The 19481-nt window shown below is 42.0% G+C and overlaps 1 protein-coding gene across 2 annotated transcripts in view; it reads right to left on the bottom strand.

Moving 5' to 3' along the window:
* Positions 1–19481, bottom strand: part of GRM3 (glutamate metabotropic receptor 3) — a 219653-nt gene continuing 200172 nt past the window's right edge. For both annotated transcript variants that reach the window (XM_019443167.2, XM_053896899.1), the window contains 2 exons: positions 14236–14410; positions 1–551 (listed from right to left, as the gene is read on the bottom strand). In XM_019443167.2, coding sequence (XP_019298712.1) covers positions 478–551; positions 14236–14410 — 249 coding nt within the window. In that variant the 3' untranslated portion in view covers positions 1–477. The remainder of the gene's footprint in view (positions 552–14235; positions 14411–19481) is intronic.

The following is a 19481-nucleotide window of genomic DNA, read 5'->3' as shown; positions in this document are numbered from 1 at the left end:
TGCTGGAAAACCTTGAAGGTTTTATTCTCAATATTTTTACATTAATACAGATGCTTTTTATTTTGTGCTGAGAAAAACAATCTGTTACACATAATGTAACTTTAATATACAACATAGAAACTCATCCTAAATTAGTTACAACAAGGACCTACAAAAAACTTCATAGGAAAAAAAGTTACCTAATATTGCCACCATATTTTTTAGACTGACCCTGTCAGACCCTGTCACCAATGCTCAGCTCTGTAAACAATGGTTATTTCCACATTTGGGGGAATTGTTAATAATAGGGGCACTAAAATCAGCCTAAAAAGTTCTAGCACATCACTATATACTGTACAGTCCTCAAAAATAATTTATTGTACTGTTTCTAAAAAAAAGGTACTAGGGTTCTTTTGCTCTGTTTCCATATTCTGGAGCTGCACGTGAGCACTTGTGTCTAACAGTCTAAAAACACGAAAACTGAACTGCAATTCACAATCACAGAGATGAGGTGGTGGCGTCGAGAACTTCCCGCCCATTGCACACCGTGGGGACGTACGTGCTTGCAGAGGCTGGAAAACAAAACAGGTCAGAAAATGCAGTGTCAGTCAAGCGAGCCATGTAGGTAATGGAATGGATGATCTCAGACACCAGTTAAAATTAAGTTCAAAACCCATTTTAATTTGGCTTTGGACAAAGCTAAGCGAATTAATGCTGTGGTAGTCCCACGTTCTAACTAGGTTCTGCTCAAAATGAGTTTGTATCCTGGCACATTCCTCTGCTAATGACCTACCTCTTGGAGAGAGAGTTGATAAGCACCATCATTGTTGAAAGGAGTCTCTTGTGGATTTAAAATGAGCTTTGGTAAGCTATAAACTGGTTAAAATTCAATGTGCAAAATTCAAAGCTCACTGCCATTTGTTAAATTCATTGCGGTTTTTAGTACCTTCGTTACTTTTGTTCTCTCTGGGCAGGGGTGACTCTCACGTAGTCTCACGAGTGACCTGTGAACTCCACTGCCGTAGTGAGTGGTTTGATGCGCTTTCATTGCTCACGTAGAGAAACTCTGCGGAAACACTCTAGCAAGGGCTGGGGTGCTAAGAACTCAGATTCTTAACAATTCTCAGAAAGGAAGACATTTCAAAGGGATGATGTTCTTGTCAATGACATTAATGACAATAGTGTCAGGGTGTGAGCACAATATGAGTACGCATATTCATTCTTTTTACAGCATTTAGTTTTCCTAGGTACACTTCATATCTCTTGTCGCTTAGAAGGTTTTGTTTTTATGAGAAATCTAGATACAGCTTTGTCTTTTTACCAAATGAGGACAAAAAAGCAAGGAGCCCCATTCGCCACAGGATGTGCAACTATGTAGCCAAGAGAATCTTTAGAGCTGTTTATGTGACATCCCTTAGCCTGTCCATGATGCTATGCTTTGACCAGAATGAACTGATCCTCTTGGCTACCTGACCACAGCTCAGGTCAAACCAACCAGTCAGCTGGCCTCTTCTTTAAATGCATACCTCTTGGTTAATAATCATATGAGCTAATTCCCTGCTAAAGTGTTCATGCTTGACAGTGGAAATATTCTTGCCCCCTAAAAGGGCATTTTTTTTTTCCATAGGATTTTTTTAAACACAAAGGAGAAACTGATTATGAAATTTGAGATTATGTGCTCAATCACCATGTTTAGGACACTGAAGTCTTTCCAGCAGCCTCACAACTAGGGAAACTTGAACTTCTCAATTTTGCATTGGTTACTTGGCTAGGTATGTGAGAAAAGCCATAAGGACCAGTCTGTGTGACTGTCAGGTTATAGCAGAGTCCGTGACAGGCTAACTCTTGGACATATTTTTCCTTTTATCATTTTTAGGATCGGCTTCAATTTTCTCTACAATATGATCCCACTGAAAGGTATAACTTTGGGAGAAAACATGGCATAATTGACATTTTCTGAAACTTCCACAATGAAGACATTTTAACACTGTCCATGCCAAATAAACATTGGATATAAAGTGATAGTGATAATTTCAAATGTGAGGGTTTTACTTCATTCCTTGTAAAGTTTCTTCATACTTTATCTAACCCTAGCTTCATCAAAGCTAGGTAAGGCAAGAGAAAGAACAAGGTGAGGTGAAGTTCAATCACAGTTCACTGGAAACCTAGCAGACATTCTGTGCTCTTTCTGCAGTCTCTCTCTTTCCGTATATCAAGTTGACATCCCCATGTGGGTGTTTAATAGGCATCTCAAAACCAACTAGCCACAGAGTAACACTTGATTCCCTAACCTGTCCCCATTTAGTCTTCCTTCCTTCAGTGAATGGTCTCACCATCCAGTCAGCGACCCAAACCAGAAGCCTAACGTTTCTGCTTCCTTCCTTCTTTGTCCCACCTCCCATGTCAACTCTATCATCCTGCCGAATCGACTCAATCTTCCCCGTCTGCCTTCCCATCTCTGCATCCACCACTTTGGGCCAGAGCGCCATTATCCGGCTTTTGGCTACTCCAACAGTGGAGCCGCTGGTATCTCTGTTTCCCCTCTTGCTCCCCTGCCACACATTCTCTGTACAGCAGTGAGAGCATTTTTAAATGTTAGTCACCTCCCTCTACTCCTCCAGTGGCTTCCTTCTGTGCTTTCCTTGCTCTGGTGTGTATGTCCCAGGGTGATTCAGACCATGCCTATCTTTCTGCATTCATCTCATTCCACGGTTTTGTCCCCATTTTTCGCTTGTCCTCAAACACGCACATCACGGCAACATCAGGCCATTGCCATAGCTGCTGCCTCTGCCAGGAATGTTCTTCCCTCTCTTCATCACATGTCTTGCTTCTTTTTATCATCTATATCTGAAATATCACTTCCTGTAAAAGGCTGTCATCAGGCCACGTAATTCAAATAGCCAACCAGTTATTCTCTGTCACATCACCTAATTTTAAAACCAATATTTTTCTTGCCTTTTTTTTTGTTTGTTTGTTACATCTTATGTCTTATAATAATCTTGACCAGGAAGTATCCAGGGGCTCTGTCTTTTTCATTATTTTATCCCAGTTGGTGGTCATGGAATACACCCTCTTAGAACCTCTATAAATATTTTCTGAATGACTATATAAATTGTTGCATTTCCAAGAACAGGGGAACCAATGGAAGTTTCAAGAAGGATATAATCTTTTCACCTGAAGAAATGACCAGCAAATAGGAGGCATATGGGTAGCCCTGTTTGGGGTCAGGTAGGCCTTTTTTCTTATCAAGCCACATGGTGACAATGACCATCAACCACCCCTGCGAAGAGAAGGAGCTCAGGCTGTGAACACCCCAGGGCCAGCCTGGTGCCTTTGACATTTTCACTAATCTCTTCATCTTTTCCAGGATCAGGTTTTATTATTTCTGTGCAGATTTTTCATTTCCAGAGCTTGAAGAGGAATGATATGTCATAGGGGTAAGTCTAGGAGAACCAGAGGCTGGTATGTTCATGCTCTGTGTCTATCTTGGATCACTCTGATACCCTTTCTGCCTGCACTTTTAAAGATCGTATCAGAAACCTCCGGTTACATTCCCCATACTTTTGGAGTTTGCCGTAATGCTGTTCTCAAGTGTGATCTTCAGATTTTCTTGCTCAATGCATTCTAACTTCTAAAAAAATTGAGGGTATCTTGACTAGGTAGGTAATAAGTACAGGGGCTACAAAGGTAGCTGCATGGAAAATCCTAAGTTAGAGCTTCAAATGATGTTCCCCTACCCACCCCACCCCCACCCCGCCTGGAGATAATCAATATGAAAATTTGCAGAATAACTTTGATTCATCTACCTGCTTCACAGGGACATTGAAGGGAACACCCTATGTTAGAACTCATCTAAACTCTTTGAAAGGAAGCTAATACAAATTCAGGGTTTTCTTACCAGGAATCACAACAGCAAAGACTCCCCAAGACTCTTTCTGCAGTTATTTTGTCCCTAACCGCTTTCAAGTGGATTAAAGGGAACTGTAACTTGTGTTTTTCTGCATCTCCTTTACTGTTCCATCTGTAGCTTTTGCCTGTGCATTTTATTTTATTATGTGAAAAATATTCTCATTTTTGTACGTGCTGCTGAATATAGTAGAGGAAATTACTGTTTTATGAGTTTACTATCTCAATTACTTTGCATGTCATAAATATTTTACATATGCCTCCCGTCTTAGCCCATCTGTTATTCCCCAAGGTAGTAAACTATGTGCCAGAGCAAAGTACTGTCATTTTCATGTGTGTGTTTGTGATGAGCTCTTGCTATTACTCTAATGAAATTCTCCTGAGGGTTTTAATGGTGTAAGTTTAGCCCATTTTCTTAAGTGCGGCTAAGCAGAGTTCTGTAATCAGACTTTCCTTCAGAAATAAGAGGCATGTAGGCTTATTTCTGGCTTTCCTGGGAGGAGGGGGTGAGGAGCAGCTGCTAGTTACCCCAGGCTAAGGTGGTGCTACTCAACTCGAACAGTGAACACAGTGGAAAAGAACAGTGAACACAGTGGAAAAGAACCTGGTACGTTCCACCATTGATCACCAAAGGGCCATTCACACCCATCAAAAGGCATATTTTACTTCACAAACTCTGTGAGGCATCGGAAATCAATGCAGCCAAGTGGCAGCTTTGTCTTGCACTGTGAAATCCATTTCTCTTCCACCAGTAATGCACAGGCTGGCTGGGCTTTGGAAAAAATGACCCCGTTTTTTTCAGGTACCTGGGCCCTCAATCAATGCTAAACATATTTCTTTAATAGGTTCGTATGGATGCCAAGTCTGTTAATCAATTTAGTGGTTGAGACTTGGTTCCTGAGAATCAGTGTGTTACTCTAACTGTGTAATATATCAGATGCGGGGAAAAAAGTAAAACAAACATTTAAACAGAACAGACATTCCACTTTGTTTCCATCTGTTCCATTTCCTTGCTCCTAGTAACCCCCCAAAATTTTTCCCAGCATGTCTGCTTGTTTAGATATTTTAATGCTATGGTCATGGAATTCAGTTTCTACCAGCTGTTTGTTGCTTTTTCCTCCTACTTTGTTATTGAACCTGTTTTCTTACTCATCACCTTAATTTTACTTGTGCTAGGGCCCCTAGGTCCCTTTCCAGATGTTCTTCTGCTGATTCATACAAGTTGTCTGGGAAGACGATGACACTATTAGCCGCTGCTTCGGTAGCCTTGCTTTGTCAGAGTTCACGGTGGAAGACACAGAATCAGTTATTAAGAAACGAGGCTAGGTTCTCGGGATAAAGGTCTTAAATCATTAACAGTAGATTTGAGAGGAAATCACATTCGTTATGATGCGGGATGAAAATCTACAGACCCAAGATGTAATTTCCAAATGTGGAGTTAGAACTTAAGAATGCAAAGCCTTCTTCATTCAGTGATTTATTTCTTGCGAGACAATATTCATGGAAAAAGAAAATATGGCACGTACTATTTTATTACCCAGAATACAACTCAATTAACTTATTGATAGAAATTCCACTTGGTCTTCAACTAAACACCCCAGTCCATTATTGCCACGATATGCTGTCATTCTTTCTTCCCAATCGTGTTCTGTTATTCTCTCCTCCATCCCTCAAGATGTATGAAAGCGGATGTACGATAAAATAATTTGAAAATGGAAGGACTTAATTTGTGTGTTTTTCTATTTTGCATTCCTTTTGCCTCCTCTTAGTTTCCCAACATCTCTAGTTTTTCCTCTTTCTTATCCAAATGTGTTTTCAGGCGAGGATCAGAAACTCATTCACCCTGAGGCTCAAACAACTAAGAAAAGCTATATGTGCTTCTGTGTCTAGGGATCAAAGTCAGGCCACAAGTGTTAAACTCTAATAAAATAATGTCAGGCATTAGTCCTCCTCTCTAGTGCAGCTAATCTTGTCAGCTTCACCTTCAAATTATATACAACATCTGAACACTTGATTGCTTTCCATCACTACCACCCTGATTTTAAACCACCAACATCTGGACTATGCAGTAGCTTCTGGAATTATGTCTCTGCCTCCTCCCTCTCTTATATTCTGCCCACACAGCCAAGATGATGAAAATGATGCTTTTAAAGTTAGGTCACTCCACACCCTTTGAGTGTTTTTCCCAGTTCTTTAGAGTAAAAAAGTAAAAGTCCTTACAGTGATTTCCAAGGTCCTACATGACCTGCCCCCTCTCTGTACTCATCTTCTCTTACTGTCATCCTTAGTCACCTCCCTGATATTCTTCCAGCTGTGGACTTTTGTATTTGCTCTTCCCTTTTCTTGGAATGTCTTTTCCCCAGAGACAGACAGCGTTCCCTGTTTTCCTTTCCTTCATGTTTCTGGTCAAATGGTACCTTAGCATAGAGGCTTTCTTTGGCCACTGAATAAAAAATAGTAACCTTCTGCTCCCACTTTGCCTTATTTGTCTGTGCCCAACATTACTTTCTTCACATCACTTATCAACTTCTGACATATTATATATTACTGGTTTTTCTGTTTCATTCATTACCCCATCCCCTTTGCCTAGAGCTGAGCCTGAGTCCAAAAGTTTCTTGAATGACTGAATAAATTATCCATCAAATTAATCACAGTTACTTACTAAGGGTTCTCTCTCCCAAAGTGTCTGAAATTTCCTCTAGGTAAGGAAGATATTTAAAAAAAAGTATTTCCACATAAGTAGGCATTTTCCTGCTATATGGACACAGATATCTCCATATATGGATGTTCTACAGAGAATTTTACTTAAAATGAAAAGGAACTTGAAGGAGAAATAGTATAGAATAAATTGATGTTAGACTTACTGCTTGCTTTAAGGAATTGCTCATCTAAAGTCAAAGTATGGGCAATATTTGATTATAAACATATTTCCTTTTTTAGTTAACTTACCTACATAGTTAGGAGCATTGTACCGTGTTCCTAGAGGCACTGATAATTTTGGGGTTACATGGAAATGCATATGGCTATTGGTATCTCTCGTACAGTATTGAACTCTCTGGTTTAGGGACTCTCTTTGAGATACTGAGTTTACCTTGTTTTCAATTGTACAGGACAGAAGGGAACTATACAATGTAATTTAATCCAAGAAAGTGATGCTTCTGCTTAAACAACTATTTAAATGAGAGAAATTTGATCTGTGACATAAACATTTAGCCAGCCACCGTTAAACAGTATTGTTTTGTCTTCACTAAAGCTCATTTTCTGGGAAGCTTTGTGGGTAGCCCCTCCGGAATACCATACCTTCTCTGTGTGCAGCCAGGGTGTGGGGGTCGCCGGGGTCTCAAAGGGACACGTTTTATGCCGTTGAACTCCCTGGCGTGGGCTTTTGAGATGAACATAAGTTTGCACCCATTGCTGGTAGAACAAGATGCTGTCGTGTGTGGTACTGAAGAGAAAGCTTCTAATTTAAAAAAGAAATCACTGAACTTGAAGATGCTAAGATTCTTGCTGTCAGAATAATCTCTGAGATGCATTTTGTAACCGAGCTGAGGCAGAAAATCCAGAGACGCCACAAAAGCCACTTAGCCACTTTTGAGAGTTTTATCTGTGGCTCCACTTACCAAATTCCTGAAAGTGTCTCACAGGGAGGCCCCGGCTTTCTTCCCTAGGAACTGTGGTTATTAGAATAAATGATCCTTATCATCCCTTCTATCTCAAGTTCCTTCAGCCACTGTTTAAAGAAGGCATGCTATGTTTGCTTGGGGAAAACCTAGTGAAATGTTAGAGGTAAAGAGCAAATGATTTAAGGGTTATAGAATGGCAGTCGTGAGACAAACTGGAAACGTGTGGAAAGGGGAAGGGGGAGAAGCATCAGTTTCCTACTCCATGTAGGGTTACCCCTGAGAGCTAGGGCCTCTTTCTTTTCCCACCCTCCAGGAGGAAGGCGTGAAAGAGAATGGAATGAGGTTCTCAGGCATCCTGTGACTTTCCTCTCCCAACGGAAAACGGATCGACATCTGTCTGATATGTTTGCACTAGGTATATTGTGCCTGGAAGCAGATGGCTTAGCTTGCTGAATACTCTAGGCTCCTCCAGTATTGGCCAGTCAGGATTTATGTTTATAATATCCTTCCAAGAAGACCATCAATTCAGTGTGTGTTGTCTTATAAGTTGCTAATTTGCCTGGCCGGTCTAGTACCTAGTGTCGTCGTGGGACTCCCTCAACTGTAAAGTGCAGGCATATTGTGCTGATTTTCTGGACTTGAACGGTTGAGAAGAAACTTGGGCATTATGTGCCCTTTTTTATTTTTTCTTTTATAAAGTCACATTCAGACTTGAGCCATGGCTTGCCCCCTCTTAACTTGGTAATCTTCAAAGGCTTGGCCCCTGTTAAGTGCAAAGTCTGGTCTTCATGTGCTTGCTTTCTGTTGCTGTAGCCCTCTGGAAAATTATACTGTGACTCTGAAAGACTGTGCACTTGATCTTTTTATACTCCTGCTTCTTATAATGTGAAAATGCTTTGTAATAAAGAATAGTTCTATTAATGAAGCAGTTCACACTTGAGCCCCTAGACAAGGGACTTTCTGAATAAGGTTTTGGCAGAAGAAATCAATCTCCATATGCCTGTGGCTCCTCTGGGACCCAAATCTGAGCATCATTAGTTAGCAGAAGCCTCTTGACTGTTCTTAATGATAATGGCATACATACATCTGAATGATCACCATGAGCAAGAGAAACACATATCCCCATAGGACCAAGTCTGGATACATAATAGCTCTGAAGACTGTTGGGCACACTCCATTTCTCACCTCCCTCTCCCCACTCTGTGCTGATACAAACTCAAGTTAGTGTCGACAACATTCCGACCTGCAAGGGTCCCCTGGGGTTTTACGCTGCTTAACCTCATCTGTGCATCCAGCTTGTGTCCTTCAAGATTCTGCAGTTCGACTTCCACTTGCAGCATAGTTCTTAATTGCCTGTCTTCAGGAACCAGCTCTGGGAAGCCCTTTTGCTTCTAAAGCTGAACAAAATAGAGAAGGGTCTCTTCTCTTCCTTCTCATCCAAATACAAAGAGCGTTTGCTTACGTGTGTGGGTGTAGGAGCAGCAATACAAGTATGAGTTTAGGATTTTAGGGTGGCTGAGTTAACTGCTATTGGAAGGAGTATTCCCAGTTTCAGTAAATGTCTTCTAAGGGGAGCCTTCTCTGGAGGGTTCCAGAGAGAGAGCTGAGGAAATAGTAGCTGCCTGGGAATGTGGCTGTTGGCATCATGAGGCAAAGGATAGGAGCTCAGAACACCTCTCCCTCTCTGAATCCAGTGCCAGCTTCCTCGGTGAGGGTCATCTCAGAGACTCTCCTTGCTCTGCACTGACACTGGTAGGTGAAGCACACAGCGTGGTGGAGTCCAAGGTTCTCAAAATGTTTTCCTTGGACCACTTTGATTGAACCAGCTGGAGCATCTGTTACGAACCAGATTTCTTTCGACCCGGATCATATGGCCCAGAATATCTATGGGTGGGGCCTGGGAACTTCATTTCAATGAGGTTTTTTTTGTTGTTGGGTTTTTTTTGTTTGTTCGGTTTTGGGGTTTTTTTGGTACACAAATATTGGGAGCCACTGGTCTCTGGGTGTACTGAATGGAGAAAAGTTAATGTTTCCTTTATTTATATTTTTTTAACTGTTTATTTTTGAGAGACAGAAAGAGAAACAGAGGGCAAGCAGGGGAGGGGCAGAGAGAGAGGGACACACCAAATCTGAAGCAGGCTTCAAACTCTGAGCTGTCAGCACAGACCCCAACACGGGGCTCGAACTCATGAACAACGAGATCATGACCTGAGCTGAAGTCAGACGCTTAACCGACTGAGCCACCCAGGTGCCCCTAATGTTTCTTTTATTTTTATTATTTTGACTCTCACTGTGTATAGTTAATCAGTTACAACTAAAGTTGTTCCCTTTAAACCTAGCAGTATGTAAACATTTCACAAATGGTGAGTTTTCCAAGATGTCCCTAACCATGTTTTTTCCTCTGTGCTTGCTTCTAAGTTTGGTCATGCCTTTACGTCTTTTTGCAGCACTGCTCAGCTTTTAACATCCAGTACTGTTACTTGTTGTGCTATCAGCCACCTTAGCTGCCATCAGGTAGGTCACCCAGGCTCCTAAATGATGTGATATTTCTGCCACTCTTGCCTGAGAATTAACTGGGAATTAATTTGGCCACACCTTCCAGTCTGGGGAACTTCTTGGCACTGCTCGGGATTACCTGTGTCAAGTCTGTGATCCTTAATGAAACTGCAGTGCTGGCTTCAGGATTTGGAGAATGTGGCCCAAGGAAAATGGCCACAAACTATTTCATAGGTGGGGTGTGTGTCCCTTCCTTGAATCTGGACAGGCTTTGTCCTCTCTAGGATTCCACGTGGAAAGGCATTCTGCCAAGTTGCCAAGCCGGAGAGTGAAGCTACCATGGGCTTCCAGATCAGGTCAGTCTCAGCTGAAACCCCGGAAGGACCCAGTCCAGGCCTCATTGAGCAGACGAACTGCTCGGCCAAGCCCTGCCTGGATTCCTAACCCACAAAATCATGAGAGATATAAAAGGGTTATTTTTTTTTTAATTTTTAATTTTTATTTATTTATTTTTTTTAGGGGGTTATTGTTTTGAAGCCACAAAATTTTGTGGAAGCTTGTCATGCGGGAATAGATAATTAGATGTGTGTGGGTGTTGCGGTGAGTAACCCTGTTGGTATATTAACTTACTCTTAACATGGGGTTGTTGTTTTTATACCTGGAAAGAGTAAATTAGAAAACCAGCAGCAATGCTGGTAACAATAACTCAATACGGTAAAATGTCTATATAAAACTCACCAGAACATAAATTATGTAGCAACTAAGTAAAACATATGCTTTACCTAATGAAGTCAGAACAATTTGAGGATTTTTCTTGAGTTATAAAACAGTGTACTTCCCAATATTTAGGAAGGAAATGGATATAAACTGAGCTGAATATATAATGGAGGAAACAGGCATGAAGAAATTAAACCAGTTGCTTACATGTTCACCAGAGTGTGGGTTAGTCATGTGTTCATGCATAAACTAGATCCCATAGACCAGGGTCTTTCAAACTTCTTTGAGTGCAATTCACAGTAAAAAACCTCCTACTTGGACCTTGTAGACGTGTAACCACTGGAGCAAACTCCATGAAATACTACTTACCCTTATCACATATAATGTACTCTAATACATTTAATTCTATTTTCTTCTAAAACTGCTGGCGAAACATACTACATAAATTTCAGGACCCATTACTAGGTTACACACTACAATATGGACAACAGTGGTCTAGATGCCGAGCTTCATGAGACTAGGGGTTCTTTTTCTCCACTGTGTACCTCGGTGCTTAGAAATTTCTGTTGTATAGAAGATACTTAAGCATTGAATGAATGAATGAATTTCATGACTCTAGTTCCAATTTATGAAAATGGGTAGGATATTAATCACAAATCAGGAAACCCAGAGTCGATTTTTGAATCACTGTATATCTTTGAGAAGTACCTTTCATATTTTCTCACTTGTGAAATGGAACTTGTAGTATCTACTACTCATGGGATAAAAGGAGCCCACAAATAAAACTATTTTGCATAAAATATAAAGAATTACAAATAACAGATTAATGTACTTGTTAGTTCTGCAATTTGATATGCCTAGAGTTATCACATGAATACTTCTTCACCTTATCATTTTAATACCACTTCGTTAACATGGATTAGAGAAAAACTACTAAAAAAATGAGGTCCTTTTTAAAGAAAAAAAATTTTTACTTAAAATTTCATTGAGTAACAAAATAGTTCTAAAACGTTGGGCTGGGTAGATGCTTACTTCGAAGTATCTCATTGGGCCACTTGCAGATTAGCATTCTGCGTGAAAGCTTAAAACACATTGTTTTTGTGTAAGTGGATATTTCTGAAATTCTGAAGACAGACTTGGTTGGGTAAAGTGCCCTTGGTATTCCTTCAGGAATTTATTAATTCCAAGTATGTATATTAGAAAATGCTGCCATTTTGAAATTACTGAGGTTTATATGTATAAATGTCTGTGGAAGGGGCTTTGTTAAACTGTTTGAATAACAGCTGGGAAATCTGAGCTCTGAGAGCAGGATGACTTTTGCTCAGAAGTCAGTCTTGCTGTACAGCCTTGGGTAACTTTCCTATTGTTATCCCTGTAAAGCCTACCACGTACCTAACTTCCTGGGAACTTTCCCAGCTTGCACCCTGACTGAAGTAGCAGGATACAGTTGTTGGATACACTGCCTTTGAAATGAGAGAAACTGACTCTAAATTCTGGTTCTGCCATTTTCAATATGTGGGACCCTGGGTAGGTTTCTTGATGTCAGGGAATTGCATGCATTAAATAAGATACAGCACATGTGCACATGTGTATGACATTTTTAGCATGATGCCCAGCAGATAGAAAAGAATCAGTGATAGTTCCATTGGCTGTTCTTATCATTGTTGTTTTTATTTGCTATTGCCAGTTCTTTCTTGTCTGGTCTAGCTAGCTGCTACAGTTGGGCTCTAGAAAAAAGATGTGCCTGCTCAAGAAATAAGCAGGTTTCTCTGGGGTCCAAGGAAAATGATCACAAGTCTTACCATGAGCTGGCACTCAACCATCGTGACACCTGGAAATTGAGCTGAAAAGACAAGAACATCCCTGTCTCCACCGAGGAGTGGCATATCCAGTGCATCTGTGAACGTGTGCTATCAGCCGGCAGCCTTTCCTTTGTTTGCTGGGGGAAGGGCAGCCCTGTTAAATTTTATACTTTGCTGCAGAAACTGGGGCACTAATGTGATTGCTCACTCTGTGATGCTGAGCTATTTTGAAGCATCCTTTCTGATCGACTCGAGGCAAAATGGTGAGGCAGTCATTTGTCTCTGTCACTCCAGTCTTCCTTCCCTCTCTTGTGGCTTCCTTCCTCCGCCCCCCTCATCCTTCTGTCAGTGAATTTCTCCTGCTTCAAACCACAGATAAGCTGAAAATGGCTTAAAAGGTTGTCCCCTTTAGGTACACTGTGCCTGAGAATTTAATGAGAGGCTCTCTAAGGATAGTGTTTCAGATGTTCGCAGGCCAGTCAGAGATGCAGTGGTGGCCTGGGCTGTTCCTCCACTACCCTTCAGCTGGTTTGCAGCTGAAAAGCCCTGTGCATCGAAGTACGAGGAAGATACATTCCGGCGTTTTTCAACGTGTGTTCCATGGAATATTAGCTGGTTTAACTGTGCTTGAATACTTTTTTTTTTTTTTTTAATGTTTGTTCATTTTTGAGACAGAGAGAGACAGAGCATGAACGGGGGAGGGTCAGAGAGAGAGGGAGACACAGAATCTGAAGCAGACTCCAGGCTCTGAGCTGTCAGCACAGAGCCCGACGCAGGGCTCAAACTCACGGACCGTGAGATCATGATCTGAGCTGAAGTCAGACGCCCAACCGACCGAGCCACCCAGGCGCCCCTGTGCTTGAATACTTTTAAGGAACTGTAAATAACCAGGTTAAACAGATTGCCTTGCTCTCGGGATTCTTAAAACTAACATGCTCATGGTAAAGGTGCTGCTTCAAACTTCTAAGGGGGTATTTAGGATGAACCATTTCCCATCTTTTTTTGGTTATCTTCCCTTTTTAATTTTTCATGAAGCACCTTTATCATGTGTGACACAGGACATACTCTGCAGAGCACCAATCTAGGCCGACCCTCTGGGCCAGTGAGTAAAGTAAAGCCACAAATAATAAAGTGATGTGCTCAGCGTTTCCTATTGAATTGATTGCAGAGTCAGGACTAAGAAGTAGGTGCTCTGACTCCACAACACAGTCAAAAATTCTAAACGTGGGGGCGCCTGGGTGGCTCAGTCAGTTAAGCGTCCGACTTCGGCTCAGGTCATGATCCCACAGTTTGTGAGTTCGAGCCCCGCGTAGGGCTCTGTGCTGGCAGCTCAGAGCCTGGAGCCTGCTTCGGATTCTGTGTCTCCCTCTCTCTCTGCCCCTCCCCTGCTCATGCTCTCTCTCTCTCAAAAATAAATAAACATTTAAAAAATCCCAAGTGCAGTTATGGATTTAATGTCTGTGTTCCCTGCTAGACTGTATGTACCATCAAAACAGGAGCCTTGACTTTCACTCACCTCTGTATCCTTAGCACCTAGCATACACTACCTGACACACAGTGGTTGAACCAGCACTTATTAAATTGAATTGAGATTGTTCATGGGGGATGGACATGGGTTGTCCTTGCCTATTCCTATTCATTGCTTCCCCTCTGAGCCTTCTCTCTGCTATAGTGCTATTCACGGAAGGGTCACTGCCAAGTTCTATACTTACACTGAGAATATGTGGTCCCCGTTCCGCTGACACTGAACCTGTTGAGGTGCAGTCTGTGTGTGACCACATTCTTCTGGGGTTGGAACAGGATGATGTGCACCTTGGGTGCAAACAAACAGCCCAGGACCACGAAGCCACTCAGGCTAACAGAGATGCACATGGTTGTTGTCTGCACCTACAAGAAAAGGTTGCCTAGTTAAATGTCTGGCTGTAAATGCAACCATGTCACCTACTAAAAAGAACACTGAGAAAAGACCAAACCAAAAACCCAAATCATCCACAGTTCTGTTGTTGGTATAACCAAACCAATAGAATGATGAAATGAGATCTTTTGAACTTGAGATGTTCATGGAAACATTGCTTAAGATCTGTTAGCAAACACATTTGTGTTAGGTGCTCCTGAGTGCTTGCCAGGACTTTACATGGATTTTCTTGTTTTGTTTCTTTTCTTCTTTATATTTGTATAAAGACATTTCTGCAGAACCACCTAAGTCAGAATCTTAAATAGTAAAATATCAACATTCCCTGATGAAGTGACCAGATTGCTGATGGTTTCAGTCATTCAACTTAGCTTGTTTAAGGTTCACTGTACCATGAACAAATCTGAGGGGCCATTTACATTTCCCCATCTTTTTTTTCTTTTTTGCTGGGAATTCTGCCCATCAGCTATTGGTTACCCCACTCAAAATTGTGAGACACTGTCAACTGTCTTATGGGCTACCTGTAAGTTATTTCATTGGCAACCCTCTGGAATCTTGATACACGAGGTACTCACTGTTCAATCATTTTGTTCTCTAGGCTTCCGTACGTCTGTTCTTGGCAGAGAACTTGCACCTGCTTCCTCTTTGCCTCCCGTGAAAGTACCCCTCAGAACTAGGTTTTATCGTGCCTTGTTTTCATTCTTTTGCTTTCCCTCTTCATCTCTGCTGATCTCGTCATCTGTCCTAACTTCAGCTCCCACAGATTTTCTAGAAAATCCTAAATTAACTTCTACATATTTTATTGCTTTCAGTACTAAAAAATGGAAATTAATTATTTCTTCTATCAGCCTCACTCAGAGTAGCTATGGTAAATCCTAGGGTAATTTTAGATTTCTTTGTCCTTTTGCTCCAGGCAATGTTATTACCAGATAGCATAACCTCTCATGCCCTCAAGTGTTTGACCTTCTCTAATCAGAGAAAGCGCGAGACTGAACAATTAACTGGAGAAGCCACATAACTCTAGGAGGCTGCGTTCTGGTTTGACTAGACAAAATTCAGGTTACCCCTGTAGCATTACTCTTCAGATTCTGAGTTTACTTGGTATGCCAAAAGGACAATCTACCCTATTTTAAAGCTCCTGTCCCTTTTAACTGCTCCAGTGCCCTCCACTTGACCCCACACTGCAGGCTCCTTTCCCTTTTGCCAGCTTCTCAGAAAGGAGCCCACTCACTAATTGTGCAATGTAAAAGCCTTGATAAACCATCACTGTGTTATTTATAGCGGGTCCGATTTCTGGAGTAATTTTTTTTTGTATTGATGGGTACTATCAGAACTGAACTCTTCCTTTAGAACTATCCTCTTCCATCTTCACTTTTGACTGGGGAGCCAGTATGAGAGGTGCCAGATACTAGAGTGAGGGTAGGACAAGTTCAAATGTATCATCTTTCAAGGAAACCTTTTCTAATAATATTCTATAACGCTGACGCTTCTCACACACTTTAAGCCGTTACAAGAGGGAGGAGAGGCTTTTATGAGGAGGCTATCTTGAAAAAAGGCTGTGCTGTGAGTTCTAGACCCTTCCTCCCTGAAGGAAGGTTGTGCTTTTCTCCTCACTTGAGACCTGAAGAGGAGTGCTTCAATGTGGCTATTCACAGAATGTTTGAGGCTTTTCTGCAGGAGGAAGATGTCCTGGCTTGAAGCCTGATTCCTGTCCTGGAAGTCTAGGAGGTGAGAAAAGGTTAATTACTTTCATGGCAGAGCACAGACACTTGCTACCATATTGAGACAGCCCTTTACTATAAGAATTTATCAAAGCAAAGGATGTGTGAGTGCCGTGCATGGACTGGATGTCCCACACTATAAAGACCATCAGGGGTAGTCTTGTGCTCCTTTGGAGCAGCCTGAGTCCTTCCTAGAAAGAGGCTGGCGGCCGGGTGTAGTTGGGTGCCCTGGGACTGAGCACGGGGCCACAAGGGACAGGTCAGAATAGGACTCACTCAAGAACCTGCAGGAGAAAAAAACCAGCCAGATGTTTCTGAACATTGCATGAAAACATGCTTTAATCATCTTCCAGGTATCCCAAGGATGTGTCTTTAACAAACACTGCAGAGATCATAAAACTATCCATTTACATAAGAACTGTCCTGCTTCTTCCTTATTACTCTCTGACCAGGGCCAGTTGGTGAAATGGGGAGTGTGAATAAGAAGAACGGAAAAGCCAAGCACTGCAGGCTCTCTGCCCCAGGCAGGCCAGACTTCAAGAGAACATGAGATGTAATGTTAAGTCAAGGTATGGTTTTGATAATTATACAAGACTAGGCATTTTGATTTCCTAATAGAGACTACTTTCTGTTGAAGACGATCGTAGGACCATGTGTAACCTATGAGCACACACATTCATGGGCCAACCAAACTCATGAGCGTTTTCATTCATTGCTCTATTCCCAGCACCAGAACGGAGCCTCATATGATGAATGCTCAGTATTTGAATGTGTTCACTGGGATTTCCATGCAGGGGTGGGCGATTATTACTCTCACTAATTACTAAAGGGGCAATGGGTGCCAGAACTAAAGATGCATTTTGGTCATAGTTTATGTAGCATATTATTTAATATATTTGTTTCGATTGGAAACCTTTTAGATTTTTATAAAGCCGAAGTACTGGCCTCATAAATTCAATTGTTCAGTTCCTTTAAGAAGTCATACTACTTACTAATGGGGCGCCTGGGTGGCTCAGTCGGTTAAGCATCCAACTTCGACTCAGGCCATGATCTCACGGTTTGTGAGTTCGAGCCCTGCCATCAGGCTCTGTGCTGACTGACAGTTCAGAGCCCGGAGCCTGCTTCGGATTCTCTGTCTCCCTCTCTCTCTGCCCCTCCCCTGCTCATTTCCTCTCTCTCTCTCAAAAATAAATAGACATTTAAAAAATGTAAGAAGTCACACTACTAAAAGTCTGTATTTACCTATAATTCTTTGTTCTGCCTTTTTGTACCCTATTAGTCCATGCTGCTCTGCTTTCAGCTTCCTCAAACTTCCAGCAACACTGGACATGCTTCCTTCGTTTTAGCTTCCTGACATCCTTCCCTCACTGAAAGTTCCTTGTCTTAGTTTTGTTTTTGCTGTTGGCTTTTTTGCTTCTACCTGAATTTTAAGTGCTGGAGTGTCTCAGACCTCAGTTTGGTTTCTCTTCACTTCATCTCATTGGGTTCCATGGCTTAAGTACCGCCTATGTTGATGTTGCTCAAGTATTTATTACGAGTTCCAGCCTATCTTATGGGCTTCCAGACAAATATTCAACTGCTGTCTTGGCATACTGTACTGGATATGTCATAGGCATATTGGGATTAATATGTAAAACTTGATGCCCTCCCCCAGGTACTTGAGTACGTGACCTAAAATCCCACCCAGCTGTGCAAGCCACAAAAAAGGGAGTCATCCTTGATTTTTGCCTTTTCTCTTACACCCACACATCCAGTCCAATAGCAACTTCTGTTCGTTCTTTTGGAATATAATTTTCTATGGTCTCTTCTAGCATGTCTTTCAAGCACAGGCACTGACTGCCTCTGTTCTGGACTTTCTTTCCACGGTAAAGAGATTCTGGACCTTCTTTGTATGGCAAAGAGACTTAGAAGATGGAGATAGTGTCTACTTTTGGAGCAAAGAGCCAGAATATCATCCATTACAAAAGGTTCAGGTTCCGTAACCTCACATTGCCTCCCCCGTAACGCTGCCACTGACCATGCTGTGGTGACACGGGCCACTTTGCCTAGCCCATGGGAAGTAGAGTTCAGGGAACCAGAGCCAATGCTGATCCTCTCTGGCTACCACTATTGCTTTGAGTCATAAAGTTTTTTGATCAATATTAACAAAACTCTGGCAAGCTAATATGTTACCTTATAAGTAGAGTCAAATCTGAGATGCTACAATCTTCGATAGTTTTGGCAACAGGATCGCAATGGTTTTCTCACAGAGGAAGTGTGAGGGCTTTGTGGGCTGAATAACAAAATGTGAGAGAAGTCCATGGGAATCAGTAGAAAGCATGCTGACCAAATTCTATGGCCAACCAGGCAGTAAACAGTGCTCCACCTTATTCCCCAGTAATGAACGATGGGGATTTGGGATGGGGGTTAGAGGCTGAGTAACTGGAAGTAGGTTCAGATAGAGCTGCTGGACCAGTGCCGTAGTTGTTGCTAACTCCTCTAGGGAGTGGGGTGGATTTCCTGTCTAATCTGGTTCAAGTCCTGGGTGGACAGAAACTTCAACTCGTTTTCACATAAAAGTTGCAGAGACATGCACGCATATTGAACACAAAAGGAGGGACCTTCAGAGAAGGCAGACATCAGGTGAATCACCTGCACTGTGGCTGATTCTCCCAGGAGATGAGGGGGCAGGGTGCATAAATGCTTGCCACAGAATAACGGCACAGCAGGGCCCTCTCAGGGCTCATCCCTTGCTGTAGTCTCTCATGAGAGACTTAGATCCATTCCAAGAGGACAGAGTTCCCTCAGTTTTTTTTGTTGTTGTTGTTGTTTTGTTTTTTTGCAGCACAAGCTGGTGGCAAAAAAGGACCTTTGGTTCTCTCTGCAGGATTTCCCTGAGACAGAAAAATGCTCTGGAAAACCATAGATGAGGCACTGACTAGTACTTGGACTCTCATTGACTTGGATTGGGTGTAAAATGCTGACAAAGGGGCTGTACTAAAGAATAAGAAACTGACACAAAGAAATCTAGATAAGTTCTTGCAATTGGCTATAGCACGGGAAAACTCCCCTAGCCATTACGTGAAAACCAGGCAAGACTCTAACAGATGTTATCATCACAAGACAGCAAATGCCGTGGATTAAGATGGACTCCTTTAAAAACCAGTCACTGCTGTGTGTATCAAGGCTGAGTTAGCTAAACTGCACAAACCACGTGCCTCAGGCAGAAAGCTATCTGGCTCTGGCTTCCAGTCAAGGGGTCCCCGAAGTTGAAACAAAGTGACGGTAATGCTGATCTTGCCATCCACTTTAGGGTTCGGGGCCCCGAAGTTGAAACAAAGTGACG

The sequence above is a fragment of the Panthera pardus genome, unplaced genomic scaffold, assembly GCF_024362965.1.
Source record: "Panthera pardus isolate Hobbes unplaced genomic scaffold, ASM2436296v1 HiC_scaffold_8, whole genome shotgun sequence".
NCBI classification, from domain to species: Eukaryota; Metazoa; Chordata; class Mammalia; order Carnivora; family Felidae; genus Panthera; species Panthera pardus.
Note: the sequence above shows the minus strand (reverse complement) of the source record. Positions and strands in the feature narration are given on the sequence as shown.